At 37.8% G+C, this 25912-nt stretch overlaps 1 protein-coding gene across 1 annotated transcript in view; it reads right to left on the minus strand.

Moving 5' to 3' along the window:
- The window catches only part of LOC134794410 (UDP-N-acetylglucosamine--peptide N-acetylglucosaminyltransferase 110 kDa subunit), a 29367-nt gene extending 11411 nt beyond the window's left edge, over nucleotides 1-17956 (minus strand). The window contains exons 1-3 of the mRNA XM_063766218.1: nucleotides 17665-17956; nucleotides 17322-17532; nucleotides 15533-15716 (exon numbers count right to left, since the gene is read on the minus strand). Coding sequence (XP_063622288.1) covers nucleotides 15533-15716; nucleotides 17322-17532; nucleotides 17665-17800 — 531 coding nt within the window. The 5' untranslated portion in view covers nucleotides 17801-17956. The remainder of the gene's footprint in view (nucleotides 1-15532; nucleotides 15717-17321; nucleotides 17533-17664) is intronic.
- Nucleotides 17957-25912: the final 7956 nt, after the last annotated feature.

A 25912-nucleotide genomic window follows, 5' to 3' on the forward strand; every position in this document is an offset into this window, starting at 1 on the left:
ATGTCCATGCGAGACAGGCTGACTGATGTTATCAATGCCGAGGGTGGGCATACTAGATATTAGAGTTCATTTCACGTATTCTATTAAAGCAGAGGATAGGAGTTTAAGTTCAAGACAATTTATTTTAAGTTTTTTATTGGTAAGAAAGTGAAAATAAAATTGATAAATAGCTGCCGTGTTTTATTGAATGCAGTTGTGCGGCAGCTGTCCTACGAGCGGCAATAAAGCGATTAACAAATGGTTATTTTCCCTAGCTCGAAACGTAGAGGGAAAATATTTAAAGTTGGCTTACATACCATATAGATCATGTCATTCAGCCAGAAGACGCGTGCCTTGGTTCATATTGTCACGGCATTAAAGGTTACATTTGACAAATTTGCGCGTCTGTGAATGACACGATCATAATCTTGTATACAACAAAGCTTTTATTTCAATGCTACAAACCATTTTATTTCGTCAAATTGATGATAGAATAAAATGTAAGACAGACATGCAATGACAAGTCTGCACTGTTTTCGTGAATTGTCAAATAACTTCATACAATTTACGGCTCTATACCAAACGGGTATGGTTCATTTTTGCAGGTTGATAACAACAATAACATATTTTTGCTTTTCCAACGTGTCAGATATATAGGCGGTCCATCTGCCATCAGATGTAGATATTGCTTTCATAGTGTATCAGATATTTATGCCAGGTGAAAGTAATCACATAATTTTAATTTTTATGAGTAATCAAATATTTTTAAGCGACCCGATCAGATATTTATGCGGATACAGAGTAACAATGTTTTTGCCGGCCACAAATCATCACATATTTTTACCGAGGTAGTGTCGTCATATACTTATGCCCCAAATGGAGGATCAGATATTTTTGCACGGCTGCCCATAGTAATATATTTATGCTGGTGACTGTACAAAAGAGGAAGTCCGCTCGACTGCTGCGTGGTTGCGAAGGAGGTTGTTCATTCATTAAGGCAGTCACAGGCTTATTGGGTCGGCGCTAACGTAGTAAATAAACAGGCAACGCGCCGTCTTTGTTGCGATATAGGCGTGTCGCAAATAGGTACCGCATTAACATTTAAATAACTGAAAATGCGGTGATGTAAGGATAAAGGCGTGTTAATTTAAGTATAGCATTTAAATAATTAAGAATGAGGAAATGTGATGTCCATTTGCCAAATTAAAAGCCAAAACGTCAAGTTGTAGAAACTGTGTCATGCCCCTTTGCGCTTGATCGACGAGCCTGGAGACACTCTTATACTTTTAACTGATCATTTATCAATCATATATCTTTGCAATAAAGCTTACGAATCGTCTGTTAAGAGCCAACGGGAGTGGTCATTTCTCTATACAAACGTACTCCTCGTTTTCCTCCGTGGTTTTTGAAGCTAGAGCAATGATTTTTTCAACACAGATTAATATTGTCAATATCTGTGTCGGACCGTTTTGCTTTTTTTGATATTTTTGTTTTTTAAGGCGCTAGAGCCCTTCAAAAATGGCCAAAATGGCCTAATTGACTATGCCGCAATGAGAGGCGTGGCATTCAAAACTGATATCAATTAGCCAAAAAAGCAAAACGGTCCGACACAGATAATTTCATAATCATTTAGATTTCCAAATTTGGTTACGATTGGTTAAGTTTTGGAGGAGGAAACAGAGGAGTACGAAAGCTCGATTTTTGAGATTTTTACGCAGGATTTTTCGCCTTGTCCTTATCGCACTACTTTTAGGTGCCGCTTCCGTTAGCGAGACGGGTATATTTACCTAAAATATTTAAAACTCAGCTCCTGTTTCGTCTTAATAATGTGAACGGTGGCTCATGTTTACCGTCGAAATGTTATCGGATCAGCCAAACACTTGGGCACTGTTGTTTGTTTAGATTGTCTAAATTATCAGTGTGTACACAATACGCGACCTTGACAATGATGACATATTAATGTATGTTACGTCAGTCGTCAGTCGTCACTCCGTTATAACAGGGTCACTATCACAGCGTTTTAGTTCCCCTCATTTCTTTGGATATTTGTGAGGAATTATTTCGATGTTTTGATGATATTTTTAATTGTCTGATAGAGGTCCCCACTACCACCAAACCACCAGAAATATTGAAATATAGATAGAAGTACTTCCAGAAAAATGTGTCCAAGGACACGCCCGTGATATTGACACAACAATGCCCTTGCCCTCGTCCTTACTTGCCACTGTGTAATTAATTAATTATGTAATAATTATCGATGCAATGTGTCATTCATTTATCTGCTCAATACAATGTAGTGTACTTTAATCGTTATCTAAGTAGGTATTACCTACTAACATGTTTTTATTATGTAGGTACCTACAGCTACAACCTATACCTATACAATAGAAGTATAATAATACTCAATCAACAATTTAAAAAAAAATACAGCTATATCCACTACATTTTTTTCCTATAAAACCTCCTATTTTGGAAGTCGGTTAAATAATATATGTAAACCGAGCTACAAAAACGAAACGTAACTGCGCAGTGGAAAAGTTTGTTTTTAACTTAGGGGCTGTCCATAAATTACGTCATCGATTTTTGACCCCCCCACCCCTAAAATCATCCAGAAATCATGCTTCGAATGACCCCGTTTCCTCCTTCGTGCAATTGTGAATTATTGATAAACTATTGACCAACATATAAAGGCAAATTCATCGCGTAACGTAACACACAAAAGGGGCTATTCATAAATTACGTCATTTCAAATTAGGGGGGGGGGGGGGGGGGGCTGGACATCGGATGACGGTAGCATGATGTAGGAGGAAACGGGGTCATTCGAAGCATGATTTTTGGATGATTTTAGAGGGGGGGTCAAAAATCGTCAAAAAACGATGACGTAATTTATGGACAGCCCCAAAGCAAAATTCATTTAAAAGTTTGACGAAGCAAACACTTCCTCCTATATGACAGTTGCTGATAAATGGACAGGTGTAATTGTATGTAAATTAGCGCGTTCACTAATGTCAATAGTATGACGTAAGATAACATACTACTCAGTGTAAAATCAGTTTTGTAGATGGGTTGATATCGTTCTGATTGTATGGTTTGTGGTACTGGTTAAATAAAATATATAATATTTAAATATTTAATTTATTGAATGTTTCAGAAAAAACACTAAACAGTAAACATAGCTTATTTGGAACAGGGATTGCCTGCCTCGTATTACCTAAACGAACTTTACATGTCAAGTCAACTGCGGTAATGCAGCTCTCGCGATGTGCCTCTACTTGTTACTGTCAGTGTGACGCAAAAAAAGCTAACATTTATTTTATAACTAAAATCTACTTGTAATGTCCCGTCCCGACGGCGGCGCTTAAACTAGAAGACAATTTGATTTATTTGATAAATAGACTGCCCGATTCGAACGTTAAGATACGTCAATTAATAGATCTAGAGATGATATGGATTAGACGTGTCAGTATCAAAAGTGACGCTTTGTTTAAACAAACGTCACATTTGATTTGACACTGACATATCTAATCCATATCGTTTCTAGATCTATTAATGGTCTAAGAGCTAGCCACGGCAATAGGTATGCAATTTATAGAGCAACGAAATCCCTCTAGTTAGTATGCCATACTATTATTATTTATTAATCCGGGCGCCTGGCAGCTGTCTAGCGGTGGGTGCGGAAGTGGATGGGCAACAAAGGGGTTGTAAAATCAATTGAAGGTGTGCAATTTATAGAGCTCTGTGTTTGGTGTGATATAATAGCTAATTATGTATTTAATTCAAATATAACAATGCCAGGCGTTTTATTTGGGGGAAAAGTAGTGCCAGGTGGTGAAAATACACAATCACTTGTGCGCCTGCAGGAAGTACTCACAATTGCTTTACGCATAGATTGTGAGTCAGGTGCAATTTGCTCGTGATCTTTTTGCACAGACTTATACAGAACAAAGTGAGGGAGTGTCATTATATACTCATTATAAATGTCATAGAAATTTGACAATAATGATATGGCATCACCACACTTTGTCATTGCAAATGCCATGCAAAGTTAGCTTGGCCCGATTCTACAAGCCTGTTACGCATCATATTTCACGTGCAGTTGAGTTTGCGTTCTGTAGTGACCACTGCATTACTGCAATGATACGATCGCGTGAGCTCACTCTAGTGGAAAGGCGTCATGTTCCGCGGTTCCGGGGTAGCGTACAACCGTCGACACAATTAATTTCAATCTTATTGTATGGTGATAAGGTTTACTAATGGTTGCTAGTGCCGAACCCGACAACGGAGCGAAGCCATTTTGTTCTTTTATTTTATTCATGGCTCAAGGCTCTTCAACACCCCAACTGAGTTGAACTGAGTCTGTTCACGTTACATGGAGGCTTATCCCAGATTGTTGCGAATAAATCTAAAAAGGTATATACAATTTTTACTATTTGCGAAACATACTAACATTGAATAATTTTACGGACGTTGTGAACGCTGCTCGCACTGTCAGTGCTTGAGAAAGGAGACCTGGGCTCTCCGAAAGATGTCGCGCGAGTCACTTAAAACAAGTGAGTCTACACAGTAAAATTATTCAAATAATAGAATAATTGTACAATACCTACAGCTTAAGCCAACATTGCCATTAAACGAAAATAAAGGTCTACTAATAAACGTCCAAATTAAATTCTCATCAAACTGCTAACAAGTACGTACGTACATTACATACGCATAAACATACATATTTATGACCTCTATTTACACCATTTCGGCATTTTATATCACTAAAATGACTCATCGGTTTATATTATATGGAAAAGTACAATTGTTACAGCACAGGGAGTTTCCTCTACAGCTAATTCACAAAACATGATGGTCCAAGTGTATATATACAAGTATAACTAGACCTTAATATTCGCTACAGTAGTATGAGATCGAATCTCAGACTATTTCGGTTATTCAGAGGTGACCGCAGTGTTACCAGCGCGACAACTTAGAAGCTAAATTTAGCAGCTTTTGAAGCACCAACATTTGCTAACTGGCAACTTTTAGCATTTAAACATCTAAATCTATATTTTAGCCAAAACATGCGTCATTTGTAACTTTAGTTAGAACATTCTTATAAAATATTTTGTGTTATTTGAACATAAAAAATCTAGACTACAACATGAATTACTTAATGACGCCAAAGACAGTGTAAAATAAACCTTCATGCCATCCAATAACGTCCACTATGGCATGTTATATAAAATATACGTGGCGTTCAAAAGTTTAAAAAGACATCGATTTCAAAACGAGTCCCCATAAATTTTAGCATTTTTTCTCTAGGTCGCGTTGGCAACACTTGGTGACTAGCGAGGATTATTAATGAGTCGGCCAGATAGGTTGCCAAGGTTGAATTAATGATCCTTATCAGCGTTAACAACGTTGTACTACATGTACTCGATTAGAACTGATCGTTGGACACGCCTCACGGTTATATCCGTAATATTAATTACTTCAATGTAATTTATACCTTTTTGAATTGGAACAGAGTCGTATTTCTTTTGTTTCATCCGATTTCAAAACAATATAAATCCAACCATATTTCCTTCACGATTGGTTTCAAATTCAAATGGCATTTTTTTTAACGGTGGTCCTTAATAGAAGGATAGAACAAGGACGGGATGTTGCGGAGGACCTATAGCGAACCACTTGGTTCGTATGTTATCTCTATTGCTCGATTACGCAAGAGTGATAGAGAGGCAGATAACGAAATTTCGATTGTCGAAGTTCGCGGTAGGCCCTCAGATCATGTGTAGTTAAGTATCGTAGGATTCGCTTCATAGAACAACGACGGGATGTTGCAGAGGGCCTACTGCAAACCACTTCGATCGTTTGGTCTCTTTATCGTTTGATTACGCAAGAATTATAGAGATAGATAGATATTTCGATTGTCGATGTTCGCGGTAGGCCCTCAGATTGTATGAAGTTAAAAGACTTAAAAGTTAAACATAGGTGTACGTTATTGCATAATTATTGGATAAGGTACTTTATTGTTGGAAATAAAGGCATACTCGTATTATTTATTATAAATTACTTTCTGCTTTTGTAAAATTGTTTGAAAATTGGAGCTTACATAAATCTACCTTTGTTTGATTTCACGCCATGCGATTTCGTCACTTTTAATTCTACCACCACACACTTACGAACGTAAACGAATACGAATCAATTTAAATTTAAAATTTGACTTACTTTTATTTAGACCCCTTTAGCTAAAGCCCTGATCGCTCAAACTTCAAAGTAACGGTTCGTCGATTTTTAGGGTTCCGTACCCAAAGGGTAAAACGGGACCCTATTACTAAGACTTCGCTGTCCGTCCGTCCGTCTGTCTGTCACCAGGCTGTATCTCACGAACCGAACAGTTGAAATTTTCACAGATGATGTATTTCTGTTGCCGCTATAACAACAAATACTAAAAACAGAATAAAATAAAGATTTAAATGGGGCTCCCATACAACAAACCAGGGTGACCACTATTTACTACAACCAAAATTCCCTGACTTTTCCCGGTTTTCCAGGCGTATTTTCAAGTTTTTCCCTGACCATAATCTTAAATGTAATAAATATAAAATATATAATTGGAATACATTTTTCAGTTTTTGCAGAATTTTCTGCTAGCAAATTACAATTTATAAATACAATGAAATAATACAAAAACGGAAATAATAAGTAGTAGTATCTGAATAGCTCAGTTGGTAAGAGCGAAAGCATAGTTAGACGGAAGTTCACATCCTACGTCAGGTGACGTTTTTGTACTGTTTCATTGTATTTATAAATTGTAATTTGCTATCAGACAGTTCTTACAGTTACCCAATAATTGATTTAATTTTTGACCATTTTTGTTAAAAGCTGTACAGGAAAAACCAATTGAAACAGTAGGTACCTCTGACTACTGAATTTATTGGATATTAAATGTATCATATAATATAATCCAGCGAGAAATACTAAAGGGAACGATTTATACGGGCCTTAATCGTATTTGGTATTACTAAGAATAGTAAGTAGTAGACTTCAAAGTTTTGCGTATTATGGTACAAAAGCGACGAATTGAGAAACCCCATTTTTTAAGTCGGTTAAAAATCTTGGGTATAACTGAAACAAAACTACTTAGTGATCAGTGATCATGTTTATTATATATTTGAAAAAATAATAACAAAATCTATTGCAACTTGGTAATCTGTTTTTCCAATAACGCAGCTTCTTTGGCAGCCCCTTCGAGAATTTTTGCCTTTTTGCTTCTAGTTCTCTGACCATTTCCTCCGTTTTTCTTTTTTCTGCTCTGATTTTCGCCTCTGAACTTAAATTTTCCTTCTTTTTGTGTAGCTCCTCCGTGTACAAGGAGTGAGCATTACGAGCCGCATGTGGATATTTTTTTTTAATATTTATTTTGTCTATACCGCCGTGGTAGAGTCAGACCAAGAAAAGTCTGCAGCAGATTTGATAGCCCACGCAGTGCAAGTGTTATTTTAAACGTCAAACTATGAAACTATGACGTATAAATAACACTTAGGTACACTGCGTGGGCTATCAAATGCGCTGCCGACTTTTCTTGGTCCGACTCTAGGATATAGCGTCATAAAACTCATAAATATCTCCTTATTGATGGAAAAGCCACGCTCACTATAAGCGTTTCCGTGGGATAACACCATGACCATTTTTATTAAAGTTTGTAAGTCTTTATTTTCCTTTTTTATCAAACCGAGCCAAACATCGTCCAGCGGGCGCAGCACGGTTCCATTTTTATCGTCTATCACTATGCGCGTCCCTTTCGCACTTACATACTTGTTAGAACGTGACAGGCATGGTGACAAGGGATAAAAACGCGACCGTGCTACGCCGCCAGGTGGCCGATTTTTGAATTTCGACCACTCGATTCCGTGTATTTCATTAAATAATATCTCCACTACTAGGCATTTAAATTCTACCAATAGAATTGAAATCGAGTGGTCAATACCAATAGATTCCAAATTTCGATCGCTCGTATTTCAAAAATTAGCATTTCGCCGTTTTCCACCGATTTTCGAGTGACGAAATCAAGCGATCGAAATTCAAAAATCGGCCCCCAGTCGGTGACCATCCTTAATGGAAAATTGTTTCATAGATTTTTTAAATTCAGGTGATTTACAAATATCATTGCAGACACTTTTGGCGTTATGTGCTTCATATCCTGAAAGCCGGTTATTTTTGACAAATATGTCCAACACTTTATCGAGCCTCTCTCGTCGGAATTTTGCATTGACTGCGATTGCGGGATCGAAACAAGATATTCCCTTAGTCAAAGCATACGAAATAACTTTAGTGGCGCGATCAACAACGCTAAAGTTCTCGAGCCAACGTACGTATAGTCAGCAGCAGAAGTTGCTAAGCGGGCGAGGTGTTCAAAATTACCTTGACGCGCTCTTATTCTCTTAACAATAAAGTCGCGTCAAGATCATTTTGAACACCTCGCCCGCTTATCAACTTCTGCTGGTGACTGTATCTACTGCACAAAATTTTAATGGGAATGTACTCGAGCCTGAAAACCTTGTATAGTCTTCACGTCGCGCGGGGCTATAGCAGAATAGGTAGTATAGAGAACGTAAAAACGCTACAAACAACCTTCCATCCCGAGGCTTTCAGTGATTTTTTAAACGCATTGTTGTGATTATGAAGTCCACAACTCCCCATGTTGAGCAGAATTGGGTCACCTGCTTCGCCCTCATTTTTGAGTTTGGACTTTAGGCCTTTGCAAATTTTTTTTATTTACATTAGGGCCATCCATCGAAACCTGCAATGTTTTTTTTGTGACAATGCCATCAGTGGTGGCAAGAAAAGCCTTCAACAAATCAGCAGCAGTTGCGTGCCCCAAACTGAGCCGTAATATCTACTTCGGGGACTTTGTTTTTCTCATTGTCCCAATAACGGAAAAAGATGTCCATCTGCCCTTTCTGAGCAACTTTATTAAGGGATTCGTCAAAGCCAATGGTAACGACATCACAATCAGAACATTCTTCTTTTAATTATCGAAAAAAATATGGCGCCCGTATACATCAACAGTGTAGGCTATTTTTGTTCTTTGCAAGCGCATTTTTTTTGCGATATCAGAGTCCGGAATCATCAGAGGAAAGAAATCTACGGCTTGTCCATCGCCCCTTTGTTAGCTATGACTTAGTACTTGATACAGATACCAAATGATTTCAGCCTTCGTCCTTAATCAGCATTGTCATTAAACACGTTTTTCTTTAAGAGCGCTATTACATTTCGGCGTTGAGCGAGTTTAGGTATTTTACGCGCTGCGGCAGGCCGTGCGAGCTCAGTATGCCGATCCCTTCTACCACACTCGCACTACAATGATGGATTAAACATTCTTGATCCTTCGCGAAGCATATTGAAATCAACCATAACAACACTAACTGTGCTTAACTTTTAAAGTCCTAAAACTGTTATTTGGTAAGTACGAAAATACTAAATGCAGTGCAAATGTAAGTGTGTGCAGTGTTCATAAATTAATCTTTCATCTATTTTTGACGATTTTTGACCCCCCCACCCCTCAAATCATCCAAAAATCATGCTTCGGATGACTCTGTTTCCTCCTACGTCATACTACCATCATCCGATGTCCAGACCCCCCCCCCCCCCCCTCCCTCCATTTGAAACGACGTAATTTATGAATAGCCCCATACTCGTACTTATGAAGGTATAAGTATTACTCGAAATAAATTATAGGTACTCGCTTATTTACATGTTTCGTCATAGCATTTGGTACCTATAGGTTGTAAAGTTTGTATCAACGAGGGTTTAAAAACGAACTAGTATTGAGGATCTGATGATAATGATGATGATTAAGGTGGCCACGGATACCAATCAACCATGTAGTAACATGATTAGGCTCGTTTGATTCGTCTCAACAAGATCTTTGACACTGAAGATACACAGGGTCTGATGATGGAGCTGGAAGGTGGCCACGGGTACCAGTCTATCATGTAACTAAACCACTTCGTGTTTGGGCTCGTTTGATTCGTCTCAACAAGATCTTTGACACTGAAGATACACAGGGTCTGATGATGGAGCTGGAAGGTGGCCACGGGTACCAGTCTATCGTGTAACTAAACAACTTCGTGTTTGGGCTCGTTTGATTCGTCTCAACAAGATCTTTGACACAAGACAGTACTCAGGGTCTGATGATGGAGCTGGAAGGTGGTCACCATTACCAATCAACCATGCAACTAAACCACATCGTGTTTAGGCTCGTTTGATTCGTCTCAACAAGATCTTTGACACTAGGTGATACACCAAACACGAAGCCCAAACACGATGCCCAAACACGAAGCCCAAACACGTAGCCCAAACACGAAGTGGTTCAGTTACGTGATAGACTGGTACCCGTCGCCACCTTCGAGCTCCATCATCAGACCCTGAGTAGTATCTTGTGTCAAAGATCTTGTTGCGACGAATCAAACGAGCCCAAACACGAAGTGGTTCAGTTACATGGTAGACTGGTACCCGTGGCCACAGTCCAGCTGCATCATCAGACTCTGAGTACTAACTTTTGTCAAAGATCTTGTTGCGACGAATCGAACGAGCCCAAGCACGAAGTGGTTTAGTTGCATGGTTGATTGGTACCGGTGACCACTTTCCGGCTCCATCATCAGACCCTGAGTACTATCTTGTGTCAAAGATCTTGTTGAGACGAATCAAACGAGCCCAAACACGAAGTGGTTTAGTTGCATGGTTGATTGGTACCGGTGACCACATTCCGGCTCCATCATTAGACCTTGAGTACTATCTTGTGTCAAAGATCTTGTTGAGACGAATCAAACGAGCCCAAACACGAAGTGGTTTAGTTGCATGGTTGATTGGTACCGGTGACCACCTTCCGGCTCCATCATCAGACCCTGAGTACTATCTTGTGTCAAAGATCTTGTTGAGATGAATAAAACGAGCCTAAACACGAAGTAGTTTAGTTGCATGGTTGATTGGTACCGGTGACCACCTTCCGGCTCCATCATCAGACCCTGAGTACTATCTTGTGTCAAAGATCTTATTGAGACGAATCAAACGAGCCCAAACACGAAGTGGTTTAGTTGCATGGTTGATTGGTACCGGTGACCACCTTCCGGCTCCATCATCAGACCATGAGTACTATCTTGTGTCAAAGATCTTGTTGAGATGAATAAAACGAGCCTAAACACGAAGTGGTTTAGTTGCATGGTTGATTGGTACCGGTGACCACCTTCCGGCTCCATCATCAGACCCTGAGTACTATCTTGAGTCAAAATTAATACATATAGAATGTCAGGTCGTTTCAAATATTTTTAATCCTGTCCGGTAGTTTATTAAACTGTACCATTATAAATTATAATACTATAAAAACAGTGCTAGGATCAAAGTCTCTCGTTGCGGTTTACACGCACACAGTATAGCGTTTTACACGGCGCCCGCCGCACACAATGATAAAAAATCTCGTTGTCGCCGTTGAAAATGTGCGGAGCCGACCGACACACGTCCTGCCTCTACAAGCTCTGCCGCGGCACTGAGCTGGCGCAGCGCACGTCATCGGTAATATAGAGTAGTTTTCAAAAAATTGCCAAAAAATTATAGTAGAATTTCATAAACACTAATGTATACCAACAGTATAAGCAAACGTTGCAGATTGCTTGAGTATGAAAATGACTTCGATATTAAGTAGATTTTCGTAGGAATTGACACTTGTTTCGGAGAGAAAATTGAGTTCGTTTTACTTTGATTTTCTCTTTCTCAAAGGTGTGTAGGAAAAATATCGTTTAATATGCCTAAAGTACAGGGTATTAGTAATACAAAATAGCCAGGTTTAGCAGAGTAAACTTCTCAACATTTCCAAATAAGAGCTTGCCATTCAGTGCTTCACGGGGTTTTTCGGAAACGACCATCAGAAAAAAAATCATTACTAATTTAATAAGTCCTTTTTCTAATATTTACAACGATATTTAAAAAGATAAGAAGACGCTTTTACTGGAACAAGTACTCATTGTTTCTAATAATGAGCACAAAGTCCTGAATTTCGTCGACTAGTATCATCAATTTTGCGTTATTTCGACTTTTCTTGTAAGAGCGCTCTTAATATTAGTGTGATGTGATAGCGTGATCGCATTTACCTACTATAGTAGGGGAGAAGTGGCATGAAAGAGCCAGGTTTTGAAAGAGCCATTTGCATTATTTCGGTAGTTTTAGAACAGATTTGGTTGGCAATATTATTTTTAGGTGGCAACACTGATTTCCTGTCACCCACAAACATTTGACAGTTCGCTGAAACCAACAGACGCCGGTACATCGAGTCAAAGATTTTGGCACTCAAAAGTAAGTTTTTTGCTTCATTTAAGTCGTTTTTTGGTATTTTTTTGTTAACAATTATAGGCAAATGGATTATAGATTCAGTTTGTGCATATATTTGGCCTTATAGCTTCATAAAAACTAAGCTGCAAAAGGTTTGATATTGTTGTTATTTTGAAGGTTATATTTTTTTCTGGAATCAGTAGTGAAAGAGCCGAATGAATGGGCCATAAAAAGTCGGCTCTTTCATAACTGGCTCTTTCATAACCTTGAAATTTTTTTTTTTTAATAAAATAAAATAATACTATATATCCATATTTTTAATTTGTTATTAAATTATTTGCTTCAGATATTGCATTATGGAGAACGCTGGTCGATAAAAACGAAAAAGACCCGAAAAATCGGTAATTGAAGAGGCAGTCGCTGAAGTTTTAGAAAAATGTCAGTCTATAAATAAAACTGCACTTATCTTCAATATATCGAGGGCTTATTTAGCAAAAATAGTTAAAAAAGCAAAGAATGAAGCAAAGAAAACTCCAAAACAAAAACAAACAGTGATGATTGCACAGTTTGTAGCAAATCATATGAAAATAGTGATCAAGATTGGTTTCAGTGCAAAGTTTGTTTTGGTTGGGCTCATGAGCCTTGTGGCATTATGGGGCAATTGAAATTTTTTTGTAAGATAATGTATCTAATTATGAGAAAAATATGTTACATATTCCATGTTGCTAACAGTCTGATTTTTATAATTAATGAATAGAGAGATATTTAAGCGTTCAACGTTAAAATATTACTTTTGAAGTTCCTGAAGATTTATTGATGTTGGTTTTGATAGAAGGTTTATATTTTATTTATTTTAGAGACTGTTATTAATAAAAAGCCCCATATGCTAGGTTATATAGTAGGTATAAGTACCTATGACTGATTAATTATGTTAAGATTAAAGCGTTACAAACGATTACTTAAAATGACTGATAGAATTAAAATTTTCTTAAAAATGTTAGTAACTACTTAAAGAAATTTGTTATAATTTATTAAGAGTTTTTTTTCATGTCGCATTTATTATTATTTTTGATAATTTTCTTAATTAAGCGTTGTAATACGAACCGGCTCTTTCAAAACTTGTAGCAGCTCTTTCAATACTAAATTGTTTTGAAAGAGCCAAATGACACATTTTTTTGAAATGCATATTTCGTTGATTTTTGTATATTGTTTAAGATTTGTTTGTACGAAATTACATGCTCAAATAAATAAAGAATAGTTTACATACATAATAATAACATTTTTTTAATTGTAAGTAGTCTTTTTTCCTCCGTAAAAAAAACTGGCTCTTTCATGCCACTTCTCCCCTAGATATTTAATGTTTGGAGATGGTAAAATTAATAATTTGTTTTTTTTTATACAGTCGACGTCTAAGATATGTTTACACTTTTGCACCTTATACTCCTTTGAAATAAGGCGAAAAATGTAAAGATATCTTTGACGTCGACTGTACATACAGAGACAATTTTTATTCCCTGACCTCCATTAAATTTCCCTGACAATTCCCTGACTTTTCCATGACTAGCGAAATTCCCTGACTTTTCCCGGTTTTCCCGGTTTTCCAGAAAGTGGCCACCCTGACAAACGTGATTTTTGACCAAAGTTAAGCAACGTCGGGAGTGGTCAGTACTTGGATGGGTGACCGTTTTTTTTTTGCTTTTTTTCTCGTTTTTTTGCATTATGGTACGGAACCCTTCGTGCGCGAGTCCGACTCGCACTTGCCCGGTTTTTTAACGTCCCTTATAACGTAGGGTGAACATTCACGACGCTTATTCATTTACGATTCAAACGAACCAGTATAAGCCTCAACTACAATCACGAATAATTGTAACGAACGAATACTACGTTCAAAGACGACAACTGACGCGTTCGGTTACAGTGTAATATGAACCTTCGTGCATTCCGATAAGGTTTAAAATGGCGCGTTGTATATAATAGGCGCGGCGTTTGACAATTCCTAAACCTTATTCCAAAGGAATAAGGTCCACCGATAACACTTAAGTAGTTAGTACTCTCTCTTCTCTTAACGTGGTCAGATTCAGATATTTGTGAGCAATTTGGCCGCTCCGCTATATCTGATGGCGACTATACAAGTATACATACATACAAACAACGTCGAGCAACTTTGTGAATAACGTAGGGAAGGGGAGACTCCCCTTCGCGTTTATTCCGTTCGTTATAGGAATGGCTTTTAAATGAGTTCGGCCGTTTGATATTATTTGTAGAGGAAGAATTTAGTATATCATATAGATAGAGCAGTAATCATTATAAACGATTTTACACTATTCATTTAACGGCTAAAAAAACCTTTGAAAATACCTACACAAAATTAAGCTTTTCGTCACTGGTACCCAATTTGGTTGACTCATTTTGCAGATACTTCAGAACATTCATTGTGAACACAAACATCAGCCTAACCTTGTATCCCAAATTGACAGTTTGACTGTCCCAAATTGTCTAGCCCAGCGGTCGGCAACCTTTTAGCAGCCAAGGGCCACATAGTAGTTAACGATGTTGACGCGGGCCGCACTTTGTTAATATTTATGACTTTATCAGACATTGTCGGTAATGTCGGTTGTTAATATTACATACAAAATAGACAGGGAGGCTTGCGGGCCGCAAGTGAGAGGTTCGCGGGCCGCGGGTTGCCGACCGCTGGTCTAGCCGATTCGTCATTACAGTATGAAATTTGTACAAAAGCAGTATGGATTGGAGAGTAAACTGGCCAATAAATTTTAAAACTGACATTTTAGTACCTGGGTTATAAAATAAAAATTAACCCTAAACTCAACAACATCCAAAATACTTTAACCTATTTAGCAATTATTTCCTAGCTATTGAGTGCCGAGGCAGTTTGAATTCACCACTACCATCCTGTATCAAATTATGGGTCAAATATTTGTCCAACCTATTCTGTTCTACAGAATGGAGAGCCCTGGTGCACAAAACAACAACCTCATGTTGTTGTGACTATCAGTCATGAGGAAAAGAGGATGTTGTCCTATGGCTCCCCAGAGGTGCAAAGGGCCTTCACAAGCTCGCGCCACGCCTTCCTATCTTCAGTGACCCTTCTGGCCTCGCCCCAACTCAACCCGACTGCTTGCAGCTCATTTGTGATGGACCAAAAGAGGATGAAGAGACATTTAATGTTCCGTTCTGTTCCGTTGCGTTCTGTCATGAGTATAAATAACCTAGTACTTACAGGATTATACTGTAGCGCTGTGACGTAAGCCTGCACGGCCTGCTCCATATCCCCGGCTGCGACAAGAGCCGCAGCCAGATTAATGTAGCCATCGATGAAGTCTGGCTTCAGTCTGACAGCGTGTCTGTAGTTCTCCAAAGCCTCTTGGAGTTGGCCTCGCTCTTTGAACACATTCCCGAGATTGCTAGGACAAAAACAGAGATGAAAAAAACCTATGTTTCACTTTAACCACACAACTTTAGGGCTACAAGCCAGCCATAACACACATTGAAGTTTTACAATAAATTTGATTCTTTTTGAAGGTTATAACCAGAAATTAATAGATTTCTTGTCAATTAATCTAGTGTACGAAAATAAAGTTGAATCGGCCTTGGTTTTAAAACAAATAACAAATGCCATTGAAGTAAATTATCACTAAATTTGGAACTATGGCCTAAAGAGCTGACCTCGACCTCTACCATTTCATATAACATACATACTGACCCTTATCAATATCAGTTACAGAGCTAATTTTAGCAGATTACTAATACTAAGCATCGCCAGGAAAAATGCCCCAAATTTAATGGCATACAAGTGCCAACATATTTGGCCAAGGAATTTGCCTAATTATATCCCATTTAATCAGGCTATCAAGAACTCAAATATCATAGTTGCCTTTAATCTGTGATATGTTAACTAATGCATAAATTTTATAAAGTGTGACTGTTATTTTAAACTAAAAGTATTAAACGTTCAGAACAGCAACAACAATTAAGTTGTTGTTAAGTATATATGCAGCGTCTATAGAATGTGTTAAAACCTATTTTCTGGCCACTATTTGACTGATATGATGATGATTTTTCCATAACACAGGAAATACCTGAAGCCTACAACACACATGGCTGCATTGACATATATCTAAAGACGGACCTTACGGGCATTAAGAATGGTGCTAGATCAGTGGTTCACGAATTTGAGCCGATTGTGCAGTCTAACACAACCAGTTGCGACCAATCGTGCAGGTGATGCGAACTCATCAACCAATCATGGTGTGGCATTAGACTACACAATCAGCTTGAATCCGTGTGTGTGACACCACTGTACTGGCCCCATTCGTATTGCCCATGACCCGTCTTTAGATACATATGTCAATGCATGGCTGTAATTGTCCAAACATTTGTGTCACAGCGGTTTCTTTCATACACAACAAGAACAAAGTATGAAATAAAAGATGAATAAAGATTTTTTTAGATTCTGCAGACAAAGGAAACTCACAGTCATTGTTTTTTCAACATACTTCATACCTACTTGTTTTATAAATACACTCCTTTGTTGTAATATAGTAGTTAGCCTGGCAAACAAGTTTTGTCAGTAACAGTAGAATAAAAAAAACTATACTTTTGGGGTAATAATGCTAGTTATGCTATCATAAAAAAATACAGTATGATTCTAATCTCTCTGCCTATGCTCTATTGACAAATGACTTGCCAAACTATAAATTGTGTATAATTGTCTACAAAATAAAATGTTTCATGGTGCTAAAACTTTATTGTTTTTGTTTTTATTACAAAAATGCTAAATGTCAGCATTTGATATTTCATCACTTGATGTGTTCAAAAAAGAGTACAAAGTAACAATCGATGTAGTTCTGCCAACCGGGACCAACTCAACCAACCAACTCACTAAATCTCTATTCCAATGTTCACTTCATATTTTAACTGTTTTAAAACCAATAGTCGATTTTCCTTTTTTTTATTGTGGGGTTGTTGGCTCCCATTTGCAAAATTACGTCCAAATCACCACGTCTTACCTGTATGCTTCCGCCAAGAGTGGATTTTGCTTGATCGCCAGCGTCGAAAAGTGCGCAGACTTGTCCAGCCGTCGGCACTGGAAGTGTATGGACGAGAGCAGCAGAAGAACCCCTGTGTTGGAGCTGTCCTGGCGCCAGAGCTGCATGCAGTGCAGCTCGGCACTCTCGTAATCACCCGCCTGGTACTCCCGGTGCGCAAGCTCCAGAAGCCCTGAAACAATTTTAACAATAAACTATATAAACTGAGGCTACGGCATTGTTCAAGAAAATTCCCATATATTAATGGCTATTTAAAGATTACATTAATCCGAGATGCTATAGGTTGAACTTGAATTACACTTACCGACTGTCGATATTTGCTGGATGTCAGACATCTTCAATATTACGGCATTTGCGGGGACACCGACTATTTGCTGAGGCTGAGTCGTGACAGATTGGGGCACCGCGACGTTAGCTTGAGTTTGCATTTTAGTTATCATAGTTTATGTGATGTAATCAGATTGGCATTAAATACGATGTAAAACAACACATTATTCATTTAAACGAGAAAATAAAAACGAATAACACTATTTTTCCATGGGAATATTCCACCACAACACCACAGTCACCACAAATCCATGAGCCAATCAATGGGCACGCGGAGAACTACAACCGGAAAACCTTTCTTGCTCAGTTGTCAAAAGTGTTGCATTGCGGTTGTCTATGGTTCCTGTCATATTCCAATTTTTTAAACTGAAAAATGGCGTTTATAGAATGTTTCTTGTAAGTTAACATCATAAAAAGCATTTTATAGATTTATATAAAACGTAATAGAATTTATTAATGCACAATCGCAATAATAATTCATTTTATCATAGACAAATTGAGATGTTATAAACCTCATTTTACTTACGCGCTTCCGGCGTGTGAAGTTATTTTTTTCCGCGGCATTTTTTAAATATTTTATTGCTTGTTTTGCAATGAATATATGTGACGTCCCACGGTCAAAGGTACCTTATGGCGGGTATGGAGTTATGCATACCCCAGTAATCTACAATAAATAAGCTATCGATAACACAAAAGATCAACCTTCTAGGTTGCGTAGTTACAGAGATATGATTTTTTGAAAATAATGTTGTGAAATTAGCAACTTTACGATAGAGAAGTTTTAAGTTTAGCCGCCTAAAAAACTATGTTCCTGAAGTAAGTTACATAGTTGACTAGAAATAATAATACCTTATAAGTATATGTGAGATTAAAAAAATATTGCGACTTGTTCTGTAATTAATGCAAATAGAAACTTTTGATATCGACTGATTTATGTGTATACTAGCCAATCTCTTGAAAATAAAGTTTTATTTCATTTTCACGATTGATTGCAATGAGCTCTCAAGATTTAAATTCTATCTATTAGAAAACGACACTGACAGACAGTTTAAGCAAAAAACAATACCGATTTAGAGGTGAAAATGTATTTTCTGACTTTTTCATATAAAATCACAAAATTGAATATTTTTACTTTTAATGTGACACACAATCAATTTTTCTGAGCACATATGAAAGAAATTCTGTCATTCAAATGAAATAAATCCTAAAACCCCAACTAAATACTATATTTAACCCCTTATGCCACTTTAAACTTACATAACAATAACAGTATTTGCTCCATACATTTACGAAAAGGTACCTTATGGAAATAAATCTAATAATACATCACTACAAAATATCAATCATATTACAGTTTATCTTTTATGAATAGAAAATATTAATTTACATTAAACTGCCCCAAATTTAATTAGTTCTTCGTCATAAAATAGTCTAAAAATAGTAAACTCCGGTCCTTACCATATGGCAGTCACAGTATATAACAACATACCGTTAGAACTAAAACATATAGAGAAAGATTCAACATTCTTCAACAAGCTAAAAAAGTTTCTGGTTGAAAACTCATTTTACAATATAAAGGAGTATCTTAATTACAAGTCTTAATTATGTTAATTGCTAGTGTGTGCTAGTTTTTAAGTACTAGTTTTTAAGTATTAGTTTTTAAGTATTAGTTTTTAAGTCTTTATGTATATTGCTGTGCCCCAACGGGGTTTATGTTTGGAACATGTAAATATTTTAACTCCTTGTAAAACCCATAAAAGCAATGAATAAATAAATTATGAAAAATTATTATAATAATCTTAAAAAAGACCAATAATTTGTATGTAATGAAAAGGTACCTTGTGATTAAGTTACATGATGAGGCATGATGATGATGGAACAGTTAGGATAAACTAATAATATTTTGGGGTTAAGATGGTATAAATCGTCTATTTCTTATCAATAATATATTTCGGTTGCTATTGAAGATAAGCGGCATTGAGGTTCAATGACCTCAGATATTCCATAAGGTAATGCGTCGGGTATTGGCATTTTTCAGCAAACCAATGGCTGATTTACTGCATGCGACCAAACCAAATGAAAATTATTCTAGTTAAGAAAGACTTGACGAGAGTAACTTTGGTATAATAGCAGGCTACTTGGATTTGTGATGTCGGTCTATGTACGGTTATAATATTTGCGAGGCGCCCCAACCAGAACTGAAATTATCAAATTAGTTTTGCAGAATGCTAATACAGTTCTCTACCAAACTTCTTTTCCCGTATTGACTAGTTTTTTTGGGAATTTTCAATCTTTTTTCCATAAGGTACCTTTTCTACTAAACTCTGAGACGACATTACTAGGCTTAATTATAACTAACTTATAACAAAAATAAAAACAGGTAAACAAACGTTACGCATTAAGGTTTCAGATCACACAATAAAAAAAAATTGAGCATTTTTTCACCTCTTTACAAAACATTTCATATCTCCGAAACTAGAAACCCTCATAAGGTACCTTTTCCCGTAGAACGTCACATATCAGTACGTTATTGTTGCAAAGATTTAGCGTTATAAATTATTATACAATTATTTTTTGTCCCGATGGTTATGGTAATCCATAGAAATATCTCTGGCTAAAAAACTTATACGAAGCCATTATTAAAACTGAAAACGAAACATTTTTTATACTTCTTTATTAACATTTTAGGGCATTTCGGGTTTTCTCTTACCTGTTAGTAGCCAGAATTCTGTGTATCAAGTTCGTAAAAAGGTTTCATAACATACCTACTCTGGCACAGTATCAAAGAATATAATACTCACGGTGCACAGTATGCACGGTATGCACAGTACACCTTCAGTACACATTGTCCGTAAACAAGGCGGCAAATTTAAAAAATGTAGGCGCGAACAAGGCGCGAATGTCTTATAGAAAATTTGACAAAGCGGGTGTGTTCACAGGGTGTGTTTGATAATAGGTGTTTGAGTACATTATGTATGCATTCTTACTTTGATTCTTACTGCCAACTTTGTACAAAGTTAGTTTGACTCATACAGACTACTGTGAGGTGTAAAATATTTTTATGAATTAAAATAAAACAACAGGCCATTTATCTAGATAAGTGTATAATAATATTAATCATAATAAAAAACTTTATCACAACATTTACTTATAGTTCATATTGGACGGAAGAACATACATTATTATTTATTAAAGCTCAGGATGGAAGAACATTATAACATAACCATTACTTACACATGTAGTGCATAATTATTCTCCTTCGTATTTTATCGGAAACGTAAACGTTCGTATTTGTCATGCTACTACAGTCAACGTCAGTACTTTTTGTACCGAGACTGACTGAAATAGCAAGACAAATACGAACGTTTCCGAGAAAATACGAAGGCAAACAATTATGCACTCCATCTGTACAATAAACACTTATATTTAGCCTATTCTCTAAAATATATGGTCACACACAACTAAATAAACAGTTTCCATTTTTCTCGTTCGTGTTAATATTGATAAAAAAGCTTCACGTCGTCAAAATCACTATAATGTGATTTTACTAGTCTAAACCTGCAACATCGATCAAAACGTTACTTATCATTGGCCAAGCAAGCGTCAAACGCATCGATGTTGCCAGTTTACACTTCTAAAATTGTAATTTGTTATACAATGAGGTCCATAAGTCTAACGCCGCTTAAGAGCGCTCTTACAAGAAAAGTCGAAATAACGCAAAATTGATGATACTAGTCGACGAAATTCAGGACTTTGTGCTCATTATTAGAAACAATGAGTACTTGTTCCAGTAAAAGCGTCTTCTTATCTTTTTAAATATCGTTGTAAATATTAGAAAAAGGACTTATTAAATTAGTAATGATTTTTTTTCTGATGGTCGTTTCCGAAAAACCCCGTGAAGCACTGAATGGCAAGCTCTTATTTGGAAATGTTGAGAAGTTTACTCTGCTAAACCTGGCTATTTTGTATTACTAATACCCTGTACTTTAGGCATATCAAACGATATTTTTCCTACACACCTTTGAGAAAGAGAAAATCAAAGTAAAACGAACTCAATTTTCTCTCCGAAACAAGTGTCAATTCCTACGAAAATCTACTTAATATCGAAGTCATTTTCATACTCAAGCAATCTGCAACGTTTGCTTATACTGTTGGTATACATTAGTGTTTATGAAATTCTACTATAATTTTTTGGCAATTTTTTGAAAACTACTCTATATTACCGATGACGTGCGCTGCGCCAGCTCAGTGCCGCGGCAGAGCTTGTAGAGGCAGGACGTGTGTCGGTCGGCTCCGCACATTTTCAACGGCGACAACGAGATTTTTTATCATTGTGTGCGGCGGGCGCCGTGTAAAACGCTATACTGTGTGCGTGTAAACCGCAACGAGAGACTTTGATCCTAGCACTGTTTTTATAGTATTATAATTTATAATGGTACAGTTTAATAAACTACCGGACAGGATTAAAAATATTTGAAACGACCTGACATTCTATATGTATTAATTTTGACTCAAGATAGTACTCAGGGTCTGATGATGGAGCCGGAAGGTGGTCACCGGTACCAATCAACCATGCAACTAAACCACTTCGTGTTTAGGCTCGTTTTATTCATCTCAACAAGATCTTTGACACAAGATAGTACTCATGGTCTGATGATGGAGCCGGAAGGTGGTCACCGGTACCAATCAACCATGCAACTAAACCACTTCGTGTTTGGGCTCGTTTGATTCGTCTCAATAAGATCTTTGACACAAGATAGTACTCAGGGTCTGATGATGGAGCCGGAAGGTGGTCACCGGTACCAATCAACCATGCAACTAAACTACTTCGTGTTTAGGCTCGTTTTATTCATCTCAACAAGATCTTTGACACAAGATAGTACTCAGGGTCTGATGATGGAGCCGGAAGGTGGTCACCGGTACCAATCAACCATGCAACTAAACCACTTCGTGTTTGGGCTCGTTTGATTCGTCTCAACAAGATCTTTGACACAAGATAGTACTCAAGGTCTAATGATGGAGCCGGAATGTGGTCACCGGTACCAATCAACCATGCAACTAAACCACTTCGTGTTTGGGCTCGTTTGATTCGTCTCAACAAGATCTTTGACACAAGATAGTACTCAGGGTCTGATGATGGAGCCGGAAAGTGGTCACCGGTACCAATCAACCATGCAACTAAACCACTTCGTGCTTGGGCTCGTTCGATTCGTCGCAACAAGATCTTTGACAAAAGTTAGTACTCAGAGTCTGATGATGCAGCTGGACTGTGGCCACGGGTACCAGTCTACCATGTAACTGAACCACTTCGTGTTTGGGCTCGTTTGATTCGTCGCAACAAGATCTTTGACACAAGATACTACTCAGGGTCTGATGATGGAGCTCGAAGGTGGCGACGGGTACCAGTCTATCACGTAACTGAACCACTTCGTGTTTGGGCTACGTGTTTGGGCTTCGTGTTTGGGCATCGTGTTTGGGCTTCGTGTTTGGTGTATCACCTAGTGTCAAAGATCTTGTTGAGACGAATCAAACGAGCCTAAACACGATGTGGTTTAGTTGCATGGTTGATTGGTAATGGTGACCACCTTCCAGCTCCATCATCAGACCCTGAGTACTGTCTTGTGTCAAAGATCTTGTTGAGACGAATCAAACGAGCCCAAACACGAAGTTGTTTAGTTACACGATAGACTGGTACCCGTGGCCACCTTCCAGCTCCATCATCAGACCCTGTGTATCTTCAGTGTCAAAGATCTTGTTGAGACGAATCAAACGAGCCCAAACACGAAGTGGTTTAGTTACATGATAGACTGGTACCCGTGGCCACCTTCCAGCTCCATCATCAGACCCTGTGTATCTTCAGTGTCAAAGATCTTGTTGAGACGAATCAAACGAGCCTAATCATGTTACTACATGGTTGATTGGTATCCGTGGCCACCTTAATCATCATCATTATCATCAGATCCTCAATACTAGTTCGTTTTTAAACCCTCGTTGATACAAACTTTACAACCTATAGGTACCAAATGCTATGACGAAACATGTAAATAAGCGAGTACCTATAATTTATTTCGAGTAATACTTATACCTTCATAAGTACGAGTATGGGGCTATTCATAAATTACGTCGTTTCAAATGGAGGGAGGGGGGGGGGGGGGTCTGGACATCGGATGATGGTAGTATGACGTAGGAGGAAACAGAGTCATCCGAAGCATGATTTTTGGATGATTTGAGGGGTGGGGGGGTCAAAAATCGTCAAAAATAGATGAAAGATTAATTTATGAACACTGCACACACTTACATTTGCACTGCATTTAGTATTTTCGTACTTACCAAATAACAGTTTTAGGACTTTAAAAGTTAAGCACAGTTAGTGTTGTTATGGTTGATTTCAATATGCTTCGCGAAGGATCAAGAATGTTTAATCCATCATTGTAGTGCGAGTGTGGTAGAAGGGATCGGCATACTGAGCTCGCACGGCCTGCCGCAGCGCGTAAAATACCTAAACTCGCTCAACGCCGAAATGTAATAGCGCTCTTAAGGTGCGGTCAAATGCCTCAAAATTTCACCTACCTAAAATCTATATCTACTAGAATTATACTGCATAACCGAGTCTTGAATGTTTGTCACACATGGAAATACCAAGGGTGGAAACTTGCTAGTTTACTCACAACCTCTCACAACACACAAATTATAAGTGTTTATTCTAAGCTTCATGTTTGCCCATTTTTAACCGACTTCAATTTCATAGAAGGAGGAGGTTCTGTATTCGGTTGTGGCTATTTTTTTTTTTCTATGTACGTTCACCGATTACTCCGACATCCGTAGTCCGATTTGAGTAATTCTTTTTTTGTTTGAAAGGAGCTACCTCCGAGTTGGTCCCATTTTAATTTGGTTCTGTTCTGATGATGGGATCCATGAGGAATTGAGGGAACTCCTCAATTTTTAAAGGCACATGCATGGTGTTTTGGGCGTTTTCTTAAGCAACTCGAGCATTTTCTCCCGAAAACCACCAATTTGATGAAGTAGACCTGATGATGATGATTATTTTGATGATAATGATGATGATTTCTTTAAATGTAAGTATGTTCAGCGATTACTCCGGCACCTGTGATCCGATTTGAGTAATTCTTTTTTTGTTTGGAAGAAGTTACCTCCAAGGTGTTTCCGTATTATTTTTGGTTCTGGTCTGATGATGGAATCCATGAGGAATTGAGGGAACTCCTCAATTTTTAAAGGCACGTGTTAAGTGATTTCGGGGTTTTCTAAAGTAACTCGAGCATTTGCTTCCGAAAACCACCAATTTGATGTACTGCAACTGTAGCCTTACCACGAGTTTGACATTGACACATTCGCTAACGTCTTATGCATCTAAATGTAACTTTTTATGCATCTCGCTCACACTAAGGTTAGTACGAGCGAGATGCATAGGAAGCAAGTTACAAACATGCTAGCGAATATATCAATGTCAAACTCGTGGTAAGCTGGTAAGGCTACTGATCGGGGATTAGGGTTAGGAGTTAAGGGGTCAGGGATTAAGGGGTCGGGGAATGGCGGTTGAAGGGTTGCTGGTTCAGGATCGAGGGGTTCCTGGATCAGGGGTTGATGTGCTGTGAGGTTGAGTGATCGGGGGGCTGAGGGATTGGGTCAGTGGCGGGGCGGGCGGATGGATTTAGTTGACAGGAATTATAATTTCCTAGACGGACTCGAGAAAATTTCTGGTTCAGGGTCGAGGGGTTCCTGGATCAGGGGTTGATGCGCTGTGAGGTTGAGTGATCGGGGCGTTGAGGAATTGGGTCAGTGGCGGGGCGGAGGATGGATTTAGTGTAGTAGTGACAGGAATTATAATTTCCCAGACGGACTCGAGAAAATTCCTGATTACATATTTATTAAAGAAATAGGTACACGAACTTAGTGTTAAACATGATCTTGTTTTTCATTCATGCGTCGCGCTCTTAACAATGCGTTAAAACTAAAAATGGAAAAATAAAAACTTTTTACAAAAAAAAGCAAACCGACTTCAAAAAGGATGAAATAAAATATTATCCTTTTTGAAGTCTATGCGTTACCAACTGATATGTTTGAAGTCGGTGCCAAGCCAAGTAGTAACAATACCAGTCAAAAATAATCAGCTTTATGGCTATGAATCCCATTAGAACTGTACTAATAACTATTACAAATGTGTAAGTAATTCTGTCTGCCTCTTTGTCGCCTTTTCATGGCTAAAC

The sequence above is a fragment of the Cydia splendana genome, chromosome 10 (genome assembly GCF_910591565.1).
Source record: "Cydia splendana chromosome 10, ilCydSple1.2, whole genome shotgun sequence".
Lineage (NCBI taxonomy): Eukaryota > Metazoa > Arthropoda > Insecta > Lepidoptera > Tortricidae > Cydia > Cydia splendana.